Source organism: Falco punctatus (genome assembly GCF_963210335.1).
Source record: "Falco punctatus genome assembly, chromosome: 6".
In the NCBI taxonomy this organism is placed as follows: domain Eukaryota; kingdom Metazoa; phylum Chordata; class Aves; order Falconiformes; family Falconidae; genus Falco; species Falco punctatus.
This window is the reverse complement of record NC_137585.1, coordinates 9,268,490-9,293,089: the sequence shown is the minus strand read 5'-3', so window position 1 is coordinate 9,293,089 and position 24,600 is coordinate 9,268,490. Positions and strand designations below refer to the sequence as shown.

The following is a 24,600-nucleotide window of genomic DNA, read 5'->3' as shown; positions in this document are numbered from 1 at the left end:
TCCGCAGAGCGGCGCGCGCACGACCCGCCCGCGCGCCGCGCCTGCCCCACGCGCGCCGCCCCGGGGGAGCCGCTGGCCGCTGCGCGCCGCCCGCTCAACGCCGGCGCGGCCCCTTTAAATGCTAATGAGGCGGCGCGAGTGCCGGCGCCGGCCCCCGCTGACTGTGTTAAAACTTCGGCGGGGCCATTTTGGGGCCAGTAAGACCCAGCGCGGGCCCGAGGGACACCCGCCGCCGAGCCCCGCGCACCTACTCACCACCCGCCGGCCACCATGAGCGAGGCGGCGGAGACCAGCACCGCCAGCCCGGCGCCCACCGCGGCCACCACCACCACCACCGCCGCCACTACCACCGCCACAACAACCACCGCTGCTGCTGCCCCGGCCGGAGCTCCTGCGCCGCCGCCGCCGCCCGCTGCCCCGGACGCCAAGCCCAAGAGCGCCGTCAGCGCCGCCGCGCCGGGCGCGGCTGTTGGTGAGGCGGCCCCGGGCGCTGCTGCCGCCGCCGCCGCCACCACAACCGAGACAGAGAAGAAAGTGCTGGGTGAGCACCGGGCCCCGCGTCCAACTTCCCGGGGCACCTGCGGCGGGAGGGGGTTGTGGCGGGAGCCGCTCCCCCCCCCCCTTCCCCGCCCTTTCCCCGCGGCTGTGAGGTGGCCGCGCCAGGGGGGCGCCGAGCGGTGCCTGTCCGGGACGGCAGCTCGGGGCTGGGCGGGAGCACCTGTGTTCAGCGGCGGCCCCAGCACCGCTTCTCCGGGGCCGGGCGGTGATAGCGAGCGAAGTGCAGCCATGTTGAGGGTCTTCCTGGCACCTGCCGCCGGTCCCGTGCCCTGCGGGAGCAGCTCCTCTGGGGAAGGGGGTGCTGGTTAAACCCTGTGTGCCCCCTTTAATCCTAAGGTCTTTGAGCGGTTTTTCTGTCTGTCAAGATTGCCCCTTTAATAACGCGTCTAGGTTTAATGGTCGAGATGTTTTGGTTTGGGTTTGTTTTTTGGGTTTTTTTTTTTGTGTTTGGTTTTTTTTTTTTTTTTTAGCTTTTAGTTGATGGATAAAGAGGCGAGCAAAAGGCTGGGTTTGCTGTCGCCTGTGCTCGGGGCCGGTGAGTCGCGAGTGTGTTTGTATCGTGACCGAACAGGAACAACCTGTTGAAAAGGGCAGGGCCGCGGTGCAAACGGGGATGCGCCGTTTGTAACTGCGTAACTTTTAAGAGGTTAGTAGAGGCAGAGTGGAGGCTGACTGCTAGTGTCGAGTCCCGAAATTCCCTAAGGAAAGACACCTCCTGAAGGGAGAGACTGAGGGCTTAGTGCAGCACTTGGAGAAGCTGGGTGAAGGATTTCTCTGGTGCAGAGAGGTAGGAAGGGTTCTGGCAAAACTGAAGCGGTAAGTACGGTTTGGATGACTTTCCCCTGTTCTGTTTGATTTATCAGTAATCAATCAAGGCACATCCATGTCTTTTCATATGTCTGGCTGCTGCTTCTTGCCTTAATGTGGCATGTTTCATTCTTGATAATGTTTTTATCTTGCCTGCCTGTTGCTATTGCTTGGGGGGGGTTGCGGGGGGAAGCGAAGGCACAAGTGCCTCTCCTGGTTTAGCAGGAGAAATAAAACCGCCATGGTATTTGGTTTTGCACACTGGTCTTCTTGCTAGGCAAGCTTTTTAGCAGGAGTTGTAAAGAAAATGATCATTGGTAATGCTGATTGAAAATGGGCTTATGTTCAAGTCTACCTCAGATGTCCTCGTTAATGGTCTTGTAATTATGTTCGCTTAAGTCTCTTCTTACAAAGATCCTATTAGAAGCAAGGCCTGATGCTTGCCCAGGGCATCCAAATGTCTGACTTCTAGGAACAGGGATAAAGGGTAGTCAGGTTTATCTTCTCTCTTGGTCACAGGGAGCTTTGGCTTTCCTTCTCAAAACTAATACAAAGGCTATTTTGTTACGTAGGAATGACTGATGATTGTTTCCTCTAATAGCATCAGAGTGCAGCATCTTGTGGAAATTATGTGGGCTTTCGCTTGCTGATGGGACAGGCGTCATCATCACATCAGCTACCTTCTCTGACTCGGTAAAACTGGTTAGAGTGTCCTCTGGGCTTGTCCTCCTCCTTGCCTGATCTCATCTCTACGACAGCTCAGGCTTAACAGTGGCTGTACTACCATGGCCACGTGGATGTGCAGTGTTGTGCTGTTGTGTTTGAGGTGCCCCTCCCCGCCCTAGTAGTGCTTAGAGGAGACTCTAAGGCAAGTGTGAGTAGGGAATACTATTTCCGCAGTAGTGTCTTGAGGAATATCTTGGAGATTCATCTCTCTTCTCTAGCAACTTGTGTGAAAGGAGCAGTTTAGCTCTGAAGCTGTGTGTATGGGCATCCACTTAGTAGTAGCCAGCTGGCCATGTAGGGTGAGTTTTGACTACCTCTCCCTTCCACCAGCCTTCTGACTCGCTTGAGTGTTTTTGTCAGGCTTCCTAGGCTTCTCGCCCTCTTTCACATCTGATTGAAATAGGCCAACAGACTCAATAGCTATTTTGTGGGGGAATCAGTGGTAATTGGCCTTCCTTCTTAAAGCAGGCTAAAACCTGTGTGTGCCACTGGCACCTGTTTCTGTGCTTCCCCCTGTTTCTTCCCCTGTTGACTTGTCTTAGCACAGTGAGGTCTTGTATGTAGCCAGTGTCTTTGTGGTAGCAACAAGTGTCTGTACCTGGTGCTGTCCTCCTGAAATGAAACCTAAAAGCACAACTATAAATATTGATGCTAAAGACTTGTTGCTGAATCAGTGCTAGGCAGTGCAACTTGGGGGTTTTATCTCAGGAATGGATGCTGTACTAGTTGCAGCCCTTTTCTCTAGTAACTACCTCAGTTTTAACATGGTTTTGCTGTTCCTAAATGTTAACATTTTCTGCTAGAAAAGTATATTAAAGACAAACCTTCACTTCCAAAAGCGCAATGATAAATGGCTTGTTATTTCAGTAATAGCAACAGTAATACAATGAACTGCTATTAGTAAACGTTCCTGTTTTAGCTTTGTATTTGGGGAGGAGGAAGAGACTGCTCTTTACTTCTGTCATGGGGATATATAAGAATGGCAAGACTGCGTGGGACCAAAGGTCTGTCTAGCTCTATTGTCTTCTAGTGGGAGAATGTAGGTGTAGAGCAGATAAAAATTTACAGCATGTTCTTTATGCCTCTAGCAGAGTGGCTTGGACTTTTGAAGACTGTCTCTAGACTATTTTCCTTTTAGTTCCTCTTGGGCTCCTCCCACCCCCCAAACATGAGGTTTTTAATAAGCAGTCATCTCTAGGTGATTAGACCCTTTTCAAATAAGTACTATGTAGATTGCTTAGATAGTTGTGGTCATGTTATTGTGATAAGTAACATCTATGGAAGTCTAGAGCCCCAAATTCTCCCTTTCCTATAGGTTTGAAAAGTACAAATTTGTGGTCTCCACCCAGTTGCTGAGAGGGAAGGAGAGGTTGAACTACGTCTGTTGCTGTTGAGTTCCTCCCACACGTTCCTATACGTTGGAGGAACAGGTTTCACCAGATCCTATAAGACTCTGCAGTATGGCTTCTAAGTCAGATGCTGTTTTGGTGTTGAGACAGAAGCTTGTCTTGATCCTAGAAGCCTTGGAACCTAGAAGTAGGGATAGAGTGGGACACAAAAAAAAAAAAACCAACCCAAACCCAGTGTCTTGCAAGGTTTCATTTGATTAGATTGATCTTGAAAATGCAAGAAAGCCCTTGTCCAAAAGATGGATGTGCTGCCTCTCCACTTGAGAAAGTTGCATGGTGCTTGATAACTGCTGCTTTGACCAGTTCTGGTTTCCAAGGAAGAAAGAAAGGGTAACTATGTGAAAGAGGACTTTTAAACAGCTTTCTTTGGCTATGTTTCGTGTCTGGCTACTAAGCTAAAGAGAACTGATGAATGGCAGTACGATTTTCAGCTTCACTGCCCTTTTCTGGGACAAGAAATAAAGAAGGGATGGATGGCCAGTTCTGAAAATAGAGCTGGACTTCATTCTAGATGTTGTGTGAACTCTTGGCTGAAGAACAGCATGTTAAAACTCTGCTTCCTGCTACTGCATTGGTATAAACTGTAGCGGGAGATGAAAGTACACTTTAAGTGTTAAGGCAGCAGAATAGGTCTTATTGTGACTTCATGTGCAGGTATGAAAGTATTTTTGTAACATTCTTGTACTTCCTTATGTTTTAGAGTAACACTAACTTTTTGTTTCAGCCACCAAAGTTCTTGGCACAGTCAAGTGGTTCAATGTCAGAAATGGATATGGCTTTATCAACAGGTATGTTTAAATTATGATAGTTGAATGTACTGTACTAAGACTCATGGTACAGATAATAATGCCATTCATTAGTAATTGCAGTGGAGACCCAAGGACCTGGCTACAACTTCCTGCAGTTGATAGCCGGATTTTGCCAGGCATTCAACAAACTCTGGTATCATCCCCTCCATTGAAGGTTGTGTGAATGGAGAGAAAACGGAAAGGGTCAAACTCATAACAAATTTGGTCTGTTATTTGTTTACTCGGTCTGCATCTTTAATGAACTGTATAGTCTTCTATGACTGCCTGCCTGTTTTTTGAAAAGTGCAAGTAAGGTTGGAGTATGAGGGGAAATACTCTTGGATTAAAACTCTGGTGTTAACTAATTGGACAAAATACCTACTCTAAATATACTTTGACATGCTCTGATACCACCTAACTGAAGATATTCTAGACCTGGGTTCACAGAAGTTCTCTCTATATTATTTTTTTGCTCTGAACATGAGCAAACCTCTGAATGGCATTAGTAATACAAATATCTGTAAGTGATATTGATCACACTCCAACCTTAGGTACACGAGACCTCTTCTTCCAAGTTGGAGGAAACTGGCTTTTAAGCCCTTAAACCTAACAGATACTCCAGCCTTTTGCTTTATGAAAAACAAAGCTCCTGCATGGTGAATGCTTGTCTTGTAGAAGATAACACCTGCCAAGTTACTTTGTTCTGCAAGTCCTTGAACTGTTACACAGCAGGTAGATTTGGGCAAGTTGGACAGCATAGAAAGGGGCAGAACAGCCCCTGTTTTATGGATCTGAAGTCAGTTCTGATATAGTCTCTGGAGACTACTATCCAGTGTTAGGTAAGCTTAGAAAAGCTTGAATTAATAAGTACTGTAATTAAAGGCTTTCATAGCGGTTGCTGTGAGAGCCTTCAGCTGGATATGTTGTATTAACTTGTTAACTTTCTTCCTAAACCAAAATTTAATATTACTTCGGTCCAGCACAACAAGCTTTGGGTTATGCATTATCTTTGCAAACTCCTTGACCCACCTGTTCCCTCTACAGAGAAGGAATTGAGTGAACATACAGCAGTGTCTAGGCTGGCTGGCCTAATCCAGACAACCTCATGTTCGTGTCTGGATCCCCTGCTAGTGGACTCTCCTAACACCTCTTGTGCAGGGCTGCTTTGAGCCTTCCTGAAAGGAGAGCTCTGTTAACAGCTGTGGCAAGTCCTGTTGATAGTCTTGCTTGACCTCTGGGATAACAGCTCAGGTTGCAGCCCCTGTGGAAGCTTTTTTTGGGGGATGGAACAGTGGAAGGCAACCAACCCAGTCATTAACTGTGCCCTGTGTCAAAACAAAATATTGGACACTTGCCAGGAGATTATGGAGAGCCTCCCCCAGTCCCCTCACCCTTCTGGAGGATGAGGAGTCCTTTCTGCTGTCAGGCAGATGACCCTGGAAATTCAGAGCAGGGTCTTGGTAGCATAGATTTAAACAGAATGTATGGAATTCAGGAGATGTACTAAAGGCTGGGGGATGGAGGGTTTCGCTTGTGAAGTCAGGGACTTCTATTTAAGTCTCTTAGTCTATACTCTTATGACTTCTCACTCTCTTTTCGCAGAAATGATACCAAAGAAGATGTGTTTGTTCATCAGGTAAGACAGCAGTAATTGTACTTAAAGATGTGCACTGTGGTAGGCTTCTAACGTAACGTTCTAAGGCGAAGCCAGGATAAGTTTGGGTGTCTGTTCCAGAATATTTACTGCAAATGCCTTGAATGGACATGTGTGAATTTTTTTCCTTCTGTCTGGAGTTATAACTGAGGGAATAGATATAACCCTTCATGCTTTCTCTTATCTGCTCTGATTTAAACACTAAAGGTTGTTTGGGGGGTTTTGGGGTGTTTTTTGTTTGGTTTTCCCTCATCTGGGGAGATGACTCTTTTCTGTAAATGCTTTGCTACTTACTGGTTGTCTGTCCTTCCCCACCCCATTTCCTCATGCTCCTTGTGTGTTCTGTTTCTTCCTACCCTCTTTGTTTTCAGGTCTGTTCTGTCTGCCCTCCCTGGTATTGGAGGGAAAGTGATCTGGGCTGGCTTTTGACCAGCCTGGGTTGCCATCAGCTGTTGCTGCATGAGACAGCTGCTGTCAGGGAGAAGAGGAGGGAGGCTATGTGCCAAGTGTGCCCAAGCAGAGAGAGGTTGCTCAGCAGCTTGTCATTGGTTAACTTCCCTTGAGCTGTCAGTAGGCTGTTCTAAGTTTATACTATGACTCTCAGATCGCAGGCAACTAATGGGGGAGACGGAGGATGCTGTTTCTATGCTAATGTAAACTGAATAGTTGGCTTGGATCTGGTTTTGCATCATCTGAGACTTCACCAGAAAATGAAATACTGCCCCTGGAGCTTGTCCCATATGAAATGCCTGCAGGCCCATGCCATCCTTAAAAGCATGAACTTTGTAGCACAAGTAGCAGTATTTCTATCAAGTGTAACCAGGAAACTTAAGCTCAAGAGCTCATCACAGAGGACCAGTCTATGTAGTTGTGTTAAACATGCTAGTCAACGCTGAGAGGTAGTTTAGTTCCTATGGCTTCATGAATAAATTGCCTGTTTCTCTGGTTCAAGGGGTATAGACCAATTATCCCAAAATGGAGGAAGCTGGGAAGGAATGAGTCTAGTGCTTGTAATGAGCAAAGGTGATATTGGAAGTGTGTGCAGTACACATTCCTGGTTCAGTTGGTGGACTTCAGAGCAAGAGCTCTAATGCACGTACTGAGTTGTAATGGTCACTCTCCTTAATGACTGTGTGCTCTGTGCATGCTGATACAGATGCTGCATCTGTGGCCTGATGAGAGTGTGTCCAGAGGAAGGTGGAAAGAGTTACAGTAGCAGAAAAGTGTTCTGGATAGGCAGGACTGTAAAACTACCTGAAAGGCAAGTGAAGTATCCTGTGGGAAGATATCCTGGAAAGTGGTTGTTGTGCTGATGACATATAACATGGATCAGTGTTATTCTGCTTGGGAAGGCCACTTGCAGAGACCCAAAGAGTGAAGGCCAACAGCAAGCTAGTATTAGCTGTGGTGTTTTGTCTCCTTCACCTGTGGAGAAGGTTATTCACCCAAATGTAAACCGGGGTGACGGGGTGTAGTTTATTTCCTATCTCCTGTGAATGAAATACTCTCAGAGTAAGCACCGAGGAAAACTGGCTTGTGGTATTTCTGAAACATCATCATGTGCAAGCCTGCAACAAATTAACCCTCGTGGTGGGCTGTGCATGGCAAAGGAGATGCTTCTGCCTCTGGCCTTGGTTGGCCGCAGTTGGGTGTTCCTCAGCTCTTCCATCTCGAGCCGTTCCTGTACGTGAACGTGCTCGCTACCAGAGCCTGGGGTGTTCTGGCCAGAGCTCCTGATGGGGCCGCCCAGCAAGGGAAGCAAATCCATGGTTTAAGCAAACATCCTGCTGTGAGCTCCCTCTCCATGCCGGTTCTGCCCCTCCTCCCTGCGCCTGTCCCGGGAGGGGCTGGATTACATGCCTAATCCCTTCAGAATAAGGCTGACCTAGTTGAATAGATACAGCCTCCTCCCTGCCTCCCCCGCACGCATCCGCAGTGGGGAGGGAACAAGCCGATCTCATGATTGGAATGGGGGTTAACGCTCGGGTGTCTGACTATTGGATGCTATTTATAAACCTAGTACAGATTAAAATGCTTTTCTCTTTAGGGCATGCATGGCTTGCTTTGAATTAACCCTTTGTCTTGCGGGGGACCCAAGCAGTGCTTTGGGGAAGGGCGGTTTTCACCTGCTTTGTCTTGCTTGTATCCTTGTCCAGTTGGTTCATGCAAGGTGCTGTCTAGGGCACTGTGTCAGTTAGAGGTGGTGTGAGCATTAAGGACCGATGTGATCCACCACGTGGAGTGTGTCTGGGGAGGGGGGAGGAGGGTCTTGCAATTTAACACCATTGTAAGTGTCAGTAGCCAGAGATGTCCAATTTAATTAGGCATAGCTTGAATCAACAAGCCCGTGAGGAGGAGTTAATCTCTTCTGATGCAGAGGTCTTTTTCTTTACTTTGCTGGATTGCATTTGTTGTGCACAGCCTGGTGTACATGCACTGATAACTGGTGTAACAGATTTTTGGCTATAGCTGCGATGATGCTGGATGTGCACATGGTGTGGTGATATGAGGATATGGAAAGAACTCTTCCAAACAAAATACTGAACTAGCTCTGAAGACTTAGAGCTGTCTGTTCACTAGTGTCCCTTTGGGAAAGGAAGGGCTTTGTCTTAATTGTTGAGTGCTGTCTGTGTTAACACAAAACATCTCTTTTGAATCAAAGAAGCTGGAGCCTGCAGGATACTGGGGAACAGTAACAGGGAGAAGAGAGCTCTCTCCCCTCTGGATATATAGAGTAAAAGTCTTTTCATCAATCTTGTAGTTTAGGCTTGTTAGAGGCTTATTTCAGCAACGTTTACCTGCAGCTGAAGTAGTAAGCAGCAGAACCATGTAGTTTCTGCTCTGAATTCTAGGACTTAAAAATGATTCCTGGTTGCCTTTATGAAACAAACCCCAGCCTACTGTGCGGCAGCCTCTGTCTCCTGTTGGCAGCATATTCAGTTGCAAATCTGAACTTCTGATGTTTCTTTTCACAAAGCTGGAAAAGAGCATGTGGAATCCTGTTGAATTTATCTTCCATTACCCTTCTTCGAGGATGTTTGAGGAGCTTTGCTAATCTTAAGTAAACCTGCTCCTGAAAAGAAATCTGGTAGTCCTTTCTTCCCCTGCACTTAAAAGGAAGGGGAAGGAGCTTGAAATACAGCTTTGACATCTGTCATATGCAGAGGAAAAATCTTGATTTTGAGTCAGTTGTCTCAATGCAAGTGGTGGTGAAAGAATTAAACCCCTGATCCGCAGTGAAGATTATTATTTTAGTATGAATATACAGCACTTAAGGAAAAACTAGCACTTCAGCTGATCTTAGAAATGGGGCAGTTATACTAATAGGTCAGCAGAAACAAATGAAACTGTCGTAGCTGATGGTGGGAGTCTTTGTTTGCTAATTTCCCAAAAGAATTCACTTGAGCAGCTTGTTTTCTTCCTGTATAAAAAAACCTCCACAACCACAAAAACAACAAAACAAACCCCTCTTGGGTTGCCTTTGCTTTCCTAGCAATAATATCTACACTCTTGCATTCTTCCTTAAGCCTTTCAGGGACACTGCAGGGTACAGGGAAAGGTGTGGCTAGATGTACAGCTAAAAGGACATGCTGGCCTGTTGCCTGAGACAAAGGGGACTGTATTCGGCAACAATGAGACTACTTTTCCTAAACTGGTCAAGCTCAACTTTAAACTGATTAGAACTTTTCTTTCAGTGGGAAATATTTTTGTTGACTGAATGAATTTAGTTGCCATGCACAGGCAGCAATTCAACTGATTGTCAACTGTCCGTTTTTCTTGAACTGCAGACAGATACGACAACAGTCTCTTCTGTTTCTGCCTTGCATCCCATTTCTTAAGCCAGACTTGTGCCCTGTATTTCCATGTGTGCTTCTATCTACTGGATCTGCACCTGCCTCCTTCACACTAACAAGATGCCTGTATTGGGGAAACAAAGTTAATTGGCCTTTAATAATCCAGAAGAACTTCAGTAAAAAGTCTGCTACTTGAGTGGCTTGTACAATGTGTGCGTTTTGGTGGTGGCTGGTTTTTTTTTTCTCCCCCAGCCTCTTCCAGTTTGTGTACTCTTACCTATTGAACAGATAGTAGGCTTGTCTTGCTAACAGCCCTTGGTGGAATCCTAGAAATACTCTACAGAGGAAAAGGCCTCTGTAGTTTAGACAAGCTAAAAATCACTCCAGGAGGTTTGAGTGTTCCTGTGCATCTGATGTTTTGATTCAAAGCCATGTTATAATTTGGGATTTCCACCTAGGAGATGACTAAAACTGTAATTGTCTGTTCTGGTACTATTCCTTTGTGTGTTAGGGACTTGGCCTGATTTGGGGGAGGGGGTTTGTGTATGCGCTTAGGTAAAATAGTCATTTATGTTACACCACAGTTGTAGTAAGTCTTCTTTAGTTGCTATGAGTTGCAATGGTACTTTATACCTATATATAAACTACTTCATATTTAATGCTATTTTCTATGAAAATGCTCCTGGTCTTAAGTTCTCTGTAGATGGTCTACAGGTCCAATGACTGTGCAGACATGAGTCACACTTGCTGCTGGAGCTGCCTTGGTACAGCTTGCAGGAGATCAAATACTTGGTGTGAACTCTGTTTATACAGAAACATGTAATGATCTGGATATTTAGTAGGATTGGCAGAGGGGATCCTGGGGCAACGGCTGATTCTTAAACTCATAAATATTGAGAAAGGAGTAAACCTTGACTGAGTATTGAAGGGCCTGTGGAATGAAAGATATACCAGTGTGCAGGATGAATGCTCTGGTGTGTAGAGTTGAGATTGTAGCTGAAGAGTACTGTCCTTACTACCTCTAGAGGGCTAGGAATGTAAGATAACTAAGAGACAAAATAATACATTTTTCTGTATCTCTTTTTAAAGACGGCGATAAAGAAAAACAACCCACGGAAATACCTGCGCAGTGTTGGTGATGGAGAGACTGTAGAATTTGATGTGGTCGAGGGAGAGAAGGTGAGAGATCATGGATACTTAGGGATGTGCTCCAACAGAGTTAACAACATTGTAGTGAGATGTAACACAGAACCTTAGCTGTGTATCTGTTACATTAATCCCTAGGGTGGGTGGCATTCATACAGCTTTTCTGTGGAAGATCTGTTTTTAAAAGGCTTCATTAAAAAGTACTTCACAACACTAACTATGTTCTAGTGCTTCTAGAATCTGTAATTCTTACTTGATAAAGCATTTGAAGCTTGTAGCCTGCCCAGTAATCGTTAAGAGGCATATATTGCCCTGAAGAATTTGTCTTGGGGTCTGGTAGCTTAATGACTGTAAGAACCTTCAAGTTCTTCTACATTCTCAAACATCTTTTGAGGTTTTGTGAGTTCTGTGTTTGTTTTTTTTTCCCCTCTGAACTTAGCCTAGCTAATAGGGTCTTAACTCATGATTGTAATTTTTGGTTATGGGGTTGAGAATAACAAACCTGCTCTTGCACTGCATGGGGGGAAAGGAATCTCTATAGCGTGGAACTGATACAGAAAAGCCTTTTTCCTGTGTTATCTTTTCCCTGTAGCTGATGGTTCTTTTCTTTTCTTAGGGTGCAGAAGCAGCTAATGTCACTGGTCCAGATGGAGTCCCTGTAGAAGGCAGCCGCTATGCTGCAGACCGGCGCCGCTATCGACGTGGCTATTTTGGCCGACGCCGTGGACCACCTCGAAGTGTAAGTTTTATTTCTTAAAGTGGTGGTAGTCCTACCTCCTCAGCAGTCTTCTGAATTCCCCTTATGAGAGGGGACTACTGGTTCAGCACTGGCATATAGTTAAGCATTGACAGCTTAAAAAGTTGTAAGTAGTGTTCAATAATATTCTGGTTTCCCCTAGGACGTCACTGATGTTGATACTGACATTTTCTATTATTGAGTACCCTTTAGGCCCATCCTTGGCATGTCTTTCTATAATGTGTTAAAAATGTGTTTGGGTGTTAAGGTATCTGTGTGAAGAGTAAACACAACGAAGCGAGACACCTGAATGGTTTACCATGCTCTTTACCTGAAGCAAGCTGAAGTATGTATATGACCCTAAGTAATAAACCAGAACTTGGAAGGGTTACTTGGAAAATGGCACCTGGTTAGAAGTTCATTGCTTTTGCATGGCATGGTAGTAGTTTGACCAAATAGCTGAAACCTTCATAGGCCTCTGCCTACAGCAGTTCAGTGTAAAGATAATGCTTTTTTTTTTTTCTTTAAACTAGCTACACACCACTGTTCAGAATATCGGCAAAGTTTCCTAAGCTACTTCCCTGCAAGTTTTTGCAGAGGGAAAAGTATGAGATAGATGACTTTAATTCTAGCAGTTACCACTCCTGTCCACATTGTGCTAAATTGGTGCCTGGAACAATCCAACAAACTAGAGCATACTCCAAGCTTGATTAGCTTTTCTTTAAGAGTCTGTGATCATCACTTGCAGAAATATGTGAATAATGCAGTATGAGCCCTGGTGGAAGTCTCTGCCCAAGCAGCATAACTTCTTTTCTACAGAGTTGACAGCATAGGGGCAAACAGAGCAAGTGTTGTGAAACCCTTCCTTAAAGCCTAGCTGTTTACACTAGCTATCATGAGGTCTTTTCTTTAATCCTGCTGGACACCACTGAGCCTTAAATACATGAAAAGTGTTCTTTCTGAGTCCCTTGGAAATGACTGGAAGCTTGTGCTGGTAACTGATTACTTATTACAGAGTATGTCTTTGTTTTTGTGGCAATACAGTTTGCAGCTTCAACTTTCATGCTAAGTGGCAAAGAACTAGGATACTTGGTTTTGTTCAGCTTTTTGATGTTCCTGGTCTTATCTGTTCACTTGCCAGCCACCTACATTCCAGTACTGATTCTGTTTCCTTTTGCCTTGCCAAGATTAAAATCTCAACCTTTTATTGGGAGTGAATGCTTTAGTTGGTGGTTATCAGTGTTGTCTTGGAACTGCTTTAGATCTTAAATGAGCAGGCATATCACAGCTTAGACAGCACTGTGTACTGCTGAGTATGGAAAGCGGCTATTTCTTTCTGCCTGAAGAGCAATGAGACCCAGCTTGAGCACAGGGAACGTTCAGTCTTGGGGTAGTCATGCTGGGACATGTTCTCTTGGATGTCTAATGCAAGCTGATGCAGCTAAAAACCTGGCTTGCATGTGACACTAACACACTTGGATCCTGGTACCTGAAGGTCTACGCGAGGGAGGAAAAAACTGTGATAAAGTGATATTTCCTTTCCATGTTTGAGCTCAGTCAGGAGTTCCTTGTGCAGCCAAAGCTGATGTTCTGCTATGCCTGCTCAACTTGCTGCACATTGCAGTGGACCCTTCTTGCGTTCTGAGCCAGTTTCAAGTGCAGTCAGTTCTGCTGGGCCTTCTTACCCACTTGCTAGTTGCCTGAACAAGTCAAAGCTCTGCTTTAAGGAAGTCTTTGCAGGGACTGTCCTTGAAGTTGTCGTAGTCTAGGTTGGTGAAACCACTTAAACTTGTCCAGGTATTCTTGTCATCCCCTATGTGCTTGCTTTCATAGATCTTTTGAGAGTAGAGTGAATCCTCATCTGAAACTAGCAGTATATTCTGTTGGAGATTTTTAACTCTTAGCAGTTTCTTCACATTGAAACTGCATGTCTGCTGCATTTAGAAAGATGCTTCTGGTACCTTTTTTTTTCTTTAACACTTTCATTCCCATGTGTGGAAAGGGGGATGAAAGGTAGCAGTGTTTGTGAGCCATAGCAGTATTTGTACACTATTCTGTATGGTCCCATTAATGGGCGCATTAAAGGCTGCGCGCCTCTACTTGAAGAAACGTTTCCAGCTAACAGCCGTGCAGGTTATTTCTGAGACAGGTGTGAGTTGCTGAAGGTATGGCACTCTTGGGCTGTCTTTGCTGAAAGGAGATTTACTCAGCTGCAGTTGACTCTTGCTGCACACCTGAAGGAAGAGGTTTTGGTGTACCCAGGCCTGCCATGCATAAAAACCTACTAGGCTGCAGAGATGAAAGGTGTCCGTGCCAATCCTGTATTTATGGAGCAGGGGGGAAGTCTTATTTGTTAAGGTGACTTTTGACATTTTGGCCTCCTAGGTTTCAAGAACTTCTAACTGATGTCAGTTAGCAGCTCCACTCCAGCTTTGTAGTGCAACAAGAGTCTATTTCTTCTCCCTCACTGGCATGGTTTAAAGCAAACTAAAGGTGCTATCCTTTGTTTGCCACAATAGCTCAAATGTGCCTGTACTGTGTCTTAAGTTACTGTGTCTGTTTTTTGAACACGTCACATTGTGTGAATTTCTCAGCAGTGAAGAGAACCTTGAGGAATCTGAGGTATTTAATCAGCTCCAGTGGAACTGTGTCTGGATTGCATGGAAAGTTCTGTGGAAAGTGGAAGTACTTGTTCATATCAGAAAGTTCTTAATTGTATCCACTACAGAAAAGAGGCTGTGCTCTTCAGTAAACTGCCAACACAGTCATGGCATGGAGCTGTAGTCAGGATGTTAGTACAGTGAATCATGGAATAGCCTTGAGAACTGATGATGGCCTCATGTAGATACTGTGTGTGTCACTAATAGAGGAAGCCTCTATACTAGTGGGTCAAAAAATAAGCAAAAGAGTTTGAGAGCTGTTTTATAGGCTGATGCTATTTCTTGTAGAGAAGAGACCTGAAAAAATGAATAGTATTACACAAAAGCTAGAAACTGATCTGAAGCAATGTACTAACAAAGGAAGAAGTTAGGAGAAGCAGATGGGTAAAAAGCTCATTGCAGTTACTGTTAATGCTTACAAAACTCTTCTTTGGGAGATGGCAGTAATATTTTGTACATTTTTAGGGTTAGAGAAGTCTGTGCAAGATCTTCATAGAGAATCACAGCCTACTTGCCTATTTTGTTCTTCAGAGGAAAATGTAGAGTGCAGCAGGCCAGCTTCATTCATTTGTCCTTTAGGATAACCTAATCTCTTGTTAGAAGGTATCACATTGAGCTGGAAGGTTCCTGTGGAGGAGATCGTGAAACAGGATCATGTATGTGCTAGACATAGTGTGATGCTTTTAACAGTAAAAATGAAGCTTGACTAATAAATGAATCTAATGTACTTACTGTTAGTGTAGTGAAACAAGACCTCAAAGCTTAGGTACTGTTTTCTGGTCAAATTGCATCTGTTTGAGTGACTTCTAATAGCATAATTGTTTTATTTTGGAATTGTACTTCACTTCCAGCCAATAGACCTAGATCAATTGACAGTGATATAATGTAATGTGTTAATTGAGTTTTTGTGGTACTATAGAAGATGCAGGAAATTATCAGGACTTCTGGGCTAAGCAATTCAGATGCTTTGCTATTCTGTTTTAAACTGATTAAGCCAAACCCATTTAAAATACTGACATAACATTCAGCTCAAGATGAATAGGAAAATGTTGAAATTTTCTTGTAATGCTTCATCAGGTGTAGTCACTCTTTCCATCACTACAGGAGATGGAGTCTTTTATGTGAGATTCTGATGCAGCCCTCTGTAGGGAGGAGTGGGCTTGGGCTCTGCCATTAAAAACATGTAGAAATTCAATACTGCTTTTTAAAGAGCTGTGAATGTGATCCTGACTGTCAAGTGCTATAGGAGAGCTTTGGCTGATCAAAAATATTGTTGTGTGTCCCTCCCTACAATTGGGTTGGTTGAGGCTTTGTTGATTTTGGCAACATTGCCCCTCTGACAAGACCTACTAGGCCTTCATGGTTCTGTACTTCTGGCATTGTAGCACTAGAACTGAGTGCTGATTTCACGTGTGCTTGCTCAGAAATCCTGGAGAAGTGATGATTATGCTGGAACATGTTCAGGATTGCTTTAGTTTGGCATCCTCTCTTCCCTTCACATCTTGTTGTTCTCCCGTTTCTGTGCTTTGCCAGTCCTCACGTGAGGAAGAGAGTGAGAGGAGAGAGTGAGAGCATTAGATTATTGCTTCACAAATGGCAAACCTCAAGACATGAATCACTATTGCCACATGCAATACTGGCAGTGCTATTTCTTACTTTACTGTTGGAAAAAATTCTGACTACCCATCACAGGTCTATTAAACTGTAAACATCCTGATACAAACAGGACAGATTGGTATTAGAAAGCAGATGTAAGTAGTATAATACTGTTGTAAACTCAGAAGCATAGTTTTCCATTTGGTTTCTGAGTCTCTCGAGTACTTCTCAACTTCTATCAGATGCTACCTGTTACTACTGTCTACTTAGTCACTGGGAGTTCCTGTGGATATTTAGTTATCCTGATCAGTTTTATACGTGAGAGACCATAATGGATAATGTTATTTGTGGTTTTTAAATTGAATTCTGATTTATCTCTACTCAACTCAGCAGCTGACCCTGTCATATCATTAAGAATAGCTGGTATAGCTAGCTCTAGGTACAGCATGTGAAATATTCCAGCTGCATTTAGGCCATGTCTTTGTGCTTTTTGGAAACTTGGAAAGCTACAGGGTGCTTGAAATTAATGCATTTGGAGGGTATTTTCCTGTAGAGAGAAGAGAAGATTGTCCAGGTTAGTCACTGAGGTTCACTTAACTCCCTAAGGTGTTAGAACCGACAGCACTCCAGCCTTTCTAAATGTTTATTATCACAATATCTTAGCTAAAGAGAAGTTCACTGCCCATGCAATTACCTGAGATATTCAGATAAAATAAAGCAAAATATGGTGGTGGTTAAAATAGCTGTGCAGAATTGGAAATAGACCTGTCAAACCTAGTGTAGACTACTGAAGGCTGTCAGAAAGCTTGTTTCCTACTCTATCAGATACAAAAGATGCACTTCTGTTTCCAGAGTTCTTGTTAAATTCCTCCTTTTAAAGGAGGATAGTACAATGGGAACTGAAAATCATCTAATGACTTATAAAACGGACAGTACTGATGGCTGGCATTTAAAAAAAAAAACAAAACAAACAACAAACTAGATGAGGAAAAAAAACCCTGAAACAAATTGAAATTTTATTAGTTAACAAGTAAAGGGGAACGATAACCACTGCAATGAAAATGATTGTGTAGAAGAGTATTTGACACTATGTAGTACAGGTTTTCTACCTTTTAAATTTCTTGATTTATTTTTTCTGTGGCGTGGGGCTTTGTGTAGAATGAAGCCAGAAGTGGTCTCTGGCAAGTCTGTGCATGATGTCTGTTAGCTTTGTGAATTCAGAAGTGTCCTGATCCATAGCTGCCTCTCCATAACACATTTACCCCTTACAATGCAGTGTCATGACTTGAAATGCACTTCCATGCACATCAGAACTGTGAGGTTCTCTGCTGTTCTTGGCAGACAGGGAGGAAGTATTGTGAGGTAGCCTCCTTATCTATTACTATGAGGAGCAAGGACAGTGTGATTGACTCTTGTTCTGTTCTGCTCTACTCTTACTTTTGTCTGTATTAAAGCCTTTTGAGTATCTGCTGCTTTTTACTTGATATGCTGGTGTTTCTGTACTGATACACTGTTCTTGAGCTTGTGTTCAGATCACTGGGCTTAATATATTGCCCATGAAATAAGGTAACACTTCATCTTTGCCTTCTGTTTTCTTTTGGTTGTAGGGTGGTGAGGGAGAGATGAAGGATGGGGTCACAGAAGGAGGACAACTTCATCAGCAAGTCCATAGGAACCCTACCTATCGTCCCCGCTATCGCAGGTTTGTACTGTTTCCTTGTTCATCATTACATTTGGATGCTTTTGTGATCTATGCAGGCTTCAGTAAGAGCAGGAAGCTGTATTCCCTAGTGTTAATGTGTATTCAGGTGGGAGAAACTTTTTAATTAGTAGGAGAAAGGTGAGCCACAGGAGTAAGGAAACAACCATAAATATTTTTTTTTAATGTGCTTATATGTTGCTCAGAGCCAGGAATAGGTCTAGAAAAGGCAAATCATTCTTAGGATTCTCTTACCTCTCACAGTTGAGCAATGTACTGAAATAAGTTGCAGGGTCCATGTCTTCTCAGCTGAACTCTTAGGCTTTCCTAGACAAGTAGTGAATCCAAACCCCACTTGATCTGGGACAGCTAGGCCCACCATCTGCAGGGGCAAGGGTGTGCTTTATAACTTTTCTTGTGAACTGCAGACAGTAGTTTCCAATTAAGCACTGAACTAGTAGCTTGTGCACATCCAGCTCGCTCCTAAGTGTCATGCAGGCTTGGTTTTATGCACTGGTGCTACTTGTAGGTACAGAGGAAAGCCTACTGTTCAGGGAAGGCTGAAGTTGTATCCTATCTCTTACAGGCTGTTCAACTCTATGATGGCACTATAGTTACCTTGTAGCATCCTGTGCTAGGGGAGGGTATTGCTGTCAGTTAAGAGAGAAAATTTAAGTTCATCGAGGGCTCCTAAATGAGAGGGTAACAAAATAGGATTACTTAAGAGGCTCTTGCTAGGACTTTTGGAGAAAAGGAGTACTATAGATACAGGAGAGCTTCTGGAATAATAAGATAAAGCTTATCAAAATGATTGAAGGGCCGGGGGGAATGTGTTAAGTGTAGAAGTGGCTGAGGAGTCTGAGGCTGGGAGAAGAGACAAATGAAGACTGATATAGAGGTCCTCCAAATAATGAGTAGCATGGAAAGGATGGATGAGATTTAGTTTTGTTATTTCTTCTGATGACATGCAGAATCAAACTCTACAACTCTCCTGAAGTTACAAAACAGGTATGTTTATTGCAGCACCAGGTGCAAGGGAGATCACTCCTCTTAACTTGCATGGAGTTTCAACTAGCAGTCCGATATTTATTATACAAAGTCATGCATATACATAAGGTTTCTGAACATTCAGAATCTCCTCCCTCTGGTGCCTCTTCAAGATGTACTTTTCTTGGGCAGTTACCTGAAGTTCTTGTTTATCTTTGCATACATTAGCAGTCTTTGTTATTGAGTTTGTTATCTTAAAACATCTGCTGGCTAACGATTAGTCCTTCCTTATTGTCCACTCTAAACATGTAAAGCTAATACATGCCCACTGGGCTGGTTTTAATCTATATCAGCATGATCTCTGGCAGGGGATCCACCTTCTTCGGGGTGGGGGCCATTTGAGTAGGAAGTCGTTGATCTCTTATTATTACTAAACTATTACTACCACAATTATTTTACTCTAGTTTTTCTTTTAGCAGTTAGCGTGTCCTTGTCAGAAGGCTCCTTATTTACATTCTTGTTGAGCTCATCTACATCGGTACTAACTGTCCCTTCTTGAAGTGCTAAGCTCCTGGGTGTTAATGTTTCTGTTATCTATGCAGTTTGTCTGCAGCAGAGTTCTAGGTTTTTTTCACTATATCTCTGATAAAACCCCAAAACCTAACAAGACCTTGAGGAGCATTCAGATGAAGGAAATAGGAGACATGCTGAAAAACCAAGGGAGGCTCATAAAACCACAGGACAGCTGAGGCTGGAAGGGACCTTAAAAAAAATAATCTGGCTGAACCTTTTGTGGGAAAGGGAGCCTAGATGAGACTATAGCACCCTGTCCAATCACATCTTGAAAGCCTTCAGTGGTGGGGACTCTACCACATTCCTGGGGAGGGTTGTTCAAGTAAACTATTCTTCTCACTGTAAATCTTTATTGTATAAAGATGACACCTGTCCTGGTGCAACTTGTACTTGTTGCCCCTTGTTTTCTTAGTGTGGCGCCTTGTGAAGTGTCTGTCCTCTTTGTAGCTGCCCTTCAAGTACTGGAATACTGTGAGTTCCCTTCTAAGCATTCTCTTCTCCAGGGAGAAAAGACCTCACTCCCTCAGTCTTCCTTCATAGGTCAGTTCCTCTAGCCCTTTGATTATCTGGGCCCTCCTTTGGGCTGTATCCAGTCTGTCTATCTCCTTTTTGAATTGTGGGGCCAGAATTGGGCAGAGTATGCCAGGTGTGGCCTGATAAGTGCAGAGTAAGGTGGGATGTTGACATTTCTCTTTGCTACTAATGTCTCTGTGGATGCAGCCCAGAATCCATTTGCCTTTGCTGCAGTGGTGCACTGCTGGCTCATGCTCAGGTTGTTGACTTGGGTTGTTAAGCGTACAGCAGATTTCTGGAGCTTTTTGCCATGGGATGTTGGTTATGTTAAAAACTTGGAGACTAGTCAAATAACTGGAAGAGGACACCATTGTGATATCCCTGAATAGGCAAACTCTGTCTGGCTCAGGAAATCCCCAGTGTGGAAACCAATTAACTGGCAGCTGGGAGGCTGGAAAGTAGGCTTCCTTATCCTTATTTTGCCCCTAGGGATTCACAGAACTGGGGTAAATGAACACTTGGAAGACCTAGTAGACCATGCTTACATTCTTAGTAAAGATCACTTTGAGTTCACATGAACACTAACGCTTTCTGGTGGGATATGTGGAGAAAGTTGCTGAGTCATCAGTATTAGTCATACTTTAAACTGGCCAGCGTAGGGTTGCTTTCTTTGTTTCCCAGCCTCTGCACTAAGGGAACAATTCCATAGCCAAGGAATTTGGTGTGGTTAAAAATACCAGTGTGAAATAGTTAGCCTCTGACTATCATACCTTTTGAGATGTTGCTTCGCTTACCCCCCCCCCCCCCCCCCCCCCCCCCCAAATTCCTTTCAGTAGAAAAGATTACTCAGATTCTTGGTTTCTTGTGAATTGTTTTATCTTGGAAGATGAGTGACAAGTTAAATAAAACACTGGATTACTTTCACTGGTGTTCTTTGTAAAACATTGATGTGGTCCTTCACAATATCCTTCTCTCTAAATTGGAGAGGGATGGATTTGGTGGGTGAACTGTCTGGTGGATGAGGAATTGGCTGGATGGCCACATCCAAAGGATAGTGGTCAAGGGCCTGATGTCCACATGGAGATCAGTGATGCCTGATGTCCCTCAGGGGTCTGTATTGGGAGCAGTACTATTTAATTTCATCAGTGGCATAGGCAGTGGGATTGAGTGTCACACCCTCAGCGAGTTTGCAGGTGACAGCAAGCAGAGTGGTGCAACTGAGACACCTGAGGGTCAGGATGCCATCCAGAGGGATCTGGACAAGCTCAGGAAGTGGGGGCATGTGAACCTTGTGAGGTTCTACCTCTACTCAGAGCTTTTCTATCTGTGAATATTTAAGTTGTCTCTCCTATATTGGATTGTGGGCAAAGGGGTAGTACTGCTGCTTGTAGGGATCTGAGCTGAATAAATTTTATTCTTGAAAGTCATCATTAGCATAGGCAGTCAGGAATAGCACCACACCAAGTACAGCGAAGCATCTGAGCTTTTGCATGCCATGTGGGTGAATCACAAGTGGGTAACTTGCTTATGGCTAATGAGAATTTATGCACTTCTGATGCTTTTTTCTTCTATAAGAGGTATGATATATCCTGTATGAGTGCAGAATGCTTCTGTTTGAGTTAACAGGTAGAAAATTGCTTGCATTTACATGCATTAAATCCAGTCACTTTTATGTTGGATTCTTTTGGAAAAAAGTAAATTAGCTTTTGGGACTAGATAGCAGTAGATCAGGTAAGCCAGCTAATGGGAACTAGATACTAGGCAGTTACTTTGTCATTGCTTTCAGCTGTGTTTTGACAGTTTATAAACACACTTTGTTTATACTGGAAATGGGATGAAATGCTCTTGCATACTTCAGGAACATAGACTTGATAGTTTAGTGTTAATGAGGTCCAGCTTGCCTGACAGATACATGCTATGCTTTTTCACATGGTCAGGAGGGGCAACATAAAGCAAAGAGTGAAGATTCAAGAATGGCTTACGAGGTGGATTGAGATTGCCAGTGATTGCATCATTAACTTTGAATAGGACTGGGCTGGCATATAGCTATGCCAAGGCTAACTTGGCAGAATCAGCCTGTGTGGCCATTACTGGCTTGTTTCTTTTCCTAGCCAGCAATTCAGATGGGCTAACTACACCTTTATTGTATGACAGACAGTAGAATATGCTGATGTAGCTTCAGCAGTGAAGAGACATCCAGGTTGCTTCTCTTTCCCTTCCAGCTATGTGCCAGCCAAACTCCAGAGGGGTGGTTTGCTAGCATTCAAAGTTGTTAAAGATGGTGCTTGGTTAGAGAGACTTTTGCTGGGCTAAAATTATGGTAGTTTAATCTTTATTTTTCTCGCTCTTCAGAGGGCCCTCGCGTCCACGCCCTGCCCCAGTGGCTGGAGAGACTGAAAATAAAGAGAACCATCATGAGGCCAATGCTATGAGTCAGCAGCCGCTTCGCCGTGGGTATAGGCGCCCATACAACTACCGGCGTCGACCTCGTCCACCCAATGCTCCAGCTCAGGATGGGAAAGAGGTGAGCGTGCTCCCGGCAAAATGTGGCAGAGACCAAGGTTTGGATAGGGTGAATGCCCAAGACCTTCTGTCCTGTGGGAGTGTTGATTTAAGTGTATTTTTGGTGTGCTGGAGGAGTCTGATGGCCAGAGTCCAAAGTGCTGTTGGTTGAAGGTAGCTGGTTTCATTGCCTGTTTCTTGTTGCCTTCTTTGAGAAGGAACAGCTTCTCTTAAGTGGAACCAGCAGTGGGATAGGGATGGCTTCTGGATAGTTTGTAACTGCAGTGAGACTACAACAAATATTTTCAAAGCAGAGAGAAACAGCTGTGTGTTCCAGCTTCCTCAAACCTTCAGTCTGTATGTAGTATAAGAGATTTCAAAGCTCCAGATCAATTTCCTGAACTGCTTGAACCAGATGATTTCAGGGAACTGTTTGCAAACCCAGATTTTACCTTAATGAGGAAAGACTTTCTCGTTCTATATATCTACTTGATGTGGTCCACTGATAGAATCTGCTGTGTAATACTTAGGCTTTAAGGTTTTTCCTATAGTTTATATTTTCTGAGTATTTGTTTTCCATGATTATTTTAAAGCCTGGGTTATGCTGACCCCACCACTGAACAGAGGAAGGGTCTGGAGGTCAGCCTTTGCCTATAACAAATGTTTGTTTTGTCTCAGACAAAGGTGACTGAAACACCTACTGAAAATCCTGCTCCAGTGACTGAGCAGAGTGGTGCTGAGTAATGTCCGGCTCCCCAGGCACCTTTATCATCCCTCAGGTAAGGAATATAAATTTAGTTGCTGTTCTCCAACTGAAGCAGCACTGTGTACACTGCTAGGACTTGGACTCTGGCCACATCCCCTTATGTGTGGCTAGATACTTCCAATAACTTCTGGGTGCTAGATAGGCAAACCAAGAACAGTCTGCTGCTTTTTCTTTCTGTCCTCTGCCTTGGTGTCTGTATTTGTTGCAAAGTAAACTTTTGCTTTATAATTCTGATTTTTCAGGGAGAATATCTGGTCTATGTAGCAATAGCATCTGCTCATGAGTTAGTAATGTTTTGCTTTAGGAAGATAGTGTACTCTCAGCTTACAGACAGGATATAAGCCAGTTACATTTATCCTGTCTATTATAAAACTCCCTTTCCACCTGACATACTACCTTTACAACAAAATGAAACTTAAACTGCATTTTCTTAAATATGGCTCTTTAACAGGTGTCCTAAAATACAACTCAAAAGTAACACCAAAGAAACACACAAGCAATAAATTGTCAACAGTGATGATGAAAGCAAAGATCTGAAACATCGGAACTTAAAACAAAAAAATACCAGCAGCTGAGATCCAGGGAACGCCTGCAAGATAGATGCATGAAGAGAAGAAAAGAGAGCGAGATTCAGAAAGAGCAGCCTCCCCAGTTTCAACAGTAACTGTGGGGTTTTTTTTTTTCCAGAATGTCACTGTTTCACTAGTATTGAATTTTTCGATTTTTCTTTTGGGAAACTGAAAAGGGAAAAAAAACCAACCAAAGAACTGAAATTGAAATCAGATGCTTTTTTTATTGGATGCTGGTGCTAAACCTCCCAGGTGTGGTGATTTTTTTTTTTTCTGTGCCAGTCCTGTTTACTGCAGGACACGGGGAGGAGAAACTTCCGCTTTCCTTGGTAAGATCTATTTGAAACTGCAGCATGGGTGACGTTCCTCACAAATAAAAGTTATTTCAAATACAAAAAACCCCTGTCTTAGTATGTTTGTTCATGTTTACTTTTAAAATAACTCATGATTTTAGCCTTGCTGCTTTAGCATTTATATGTGAAAATGAGATCTGCCCCTTTAGTATTTGCTGATGCATCTTTTCTAAAAACTATGCTGGATGATAATGTGCAAGGAAATAGCCAGGTTAGGTGGGTCTACTTCAACCCAAAACAACTTCTGCAAAGAAATTGCATAATGGAGCTATAACCTACAGTGAGTGTCCTCTCTGCTTTTCTGGTGCAACTGGTATTAATGGTTGGGTTTGGCTGTAACCATCTCGTGGTAGGAGTTACTGGGATATTATTTTGCTCATCTGATTCAGTAGGCTTTTGTGTTCTGTAAAGAGCAGAATCCAAGCTTGGAGACTCCTGCTGAAAAAGATGAATGAAGTGGCAGTTACTAAGGTCTTTCAAGCTTCTGTGCAAAATAATGGCAGTATGCTTTATCAGCCTCTCCACTTCTCTCTATTTGAAACCAGTAAAATCTTTGCACCTGGGCCATCTTCTCTAAGTACTTAGCTGTCTTACTAATGGGTGTGTCTTTCTAATGCTTCTCCCTAAAACTTGGATGTCTTGCAAGTGTTATCATCTACTTCCAGCTGTTTAATATGGGTGTATTTTTTCAGCTATCTTGTTGGACTAGAGAATGAAGGACACAACATTTCTCACATTCCTGCCTTGCAGTTGCCGTTATCCAA

The 24,600-nt window shown here is 43.6% G+C and overlaps 1 protein-coding gene across 1 annotated transcript; it reads left to right on the top strand.

Annotated features, from left to right (window-relative positions):
* Positions 1-133: 133 nt before the first annotated feature.
* On the top strand, positions 134-23,882 carry YBX3 (Y-box binding protein 3). Its single transcript, XM_080391646.1, has 9 exons — positions 134-541; positions 4,225-4,288; positions 5,891-5,924; positions 10,826-10,915; positions 11,499-11,621; positions 17,482-17,576; positions 21,999-22,170; positions 22,827-22,927; positions 23,366-23,882. The coding sequence occupies exons 1-8, from the start codon at positions 271-273 to the stop codon at positions 22,890-22,892; spliced, it is 915 nt and encodes a 304-aa protein (XP_080247772.1). The 5' UTR covers positions 134-270; the 3' UTR covers positions 22,893-22,927; positions 23,366-23,882.
* Positions 23,883-24,600: the final 718 nt, after the last annotated feature.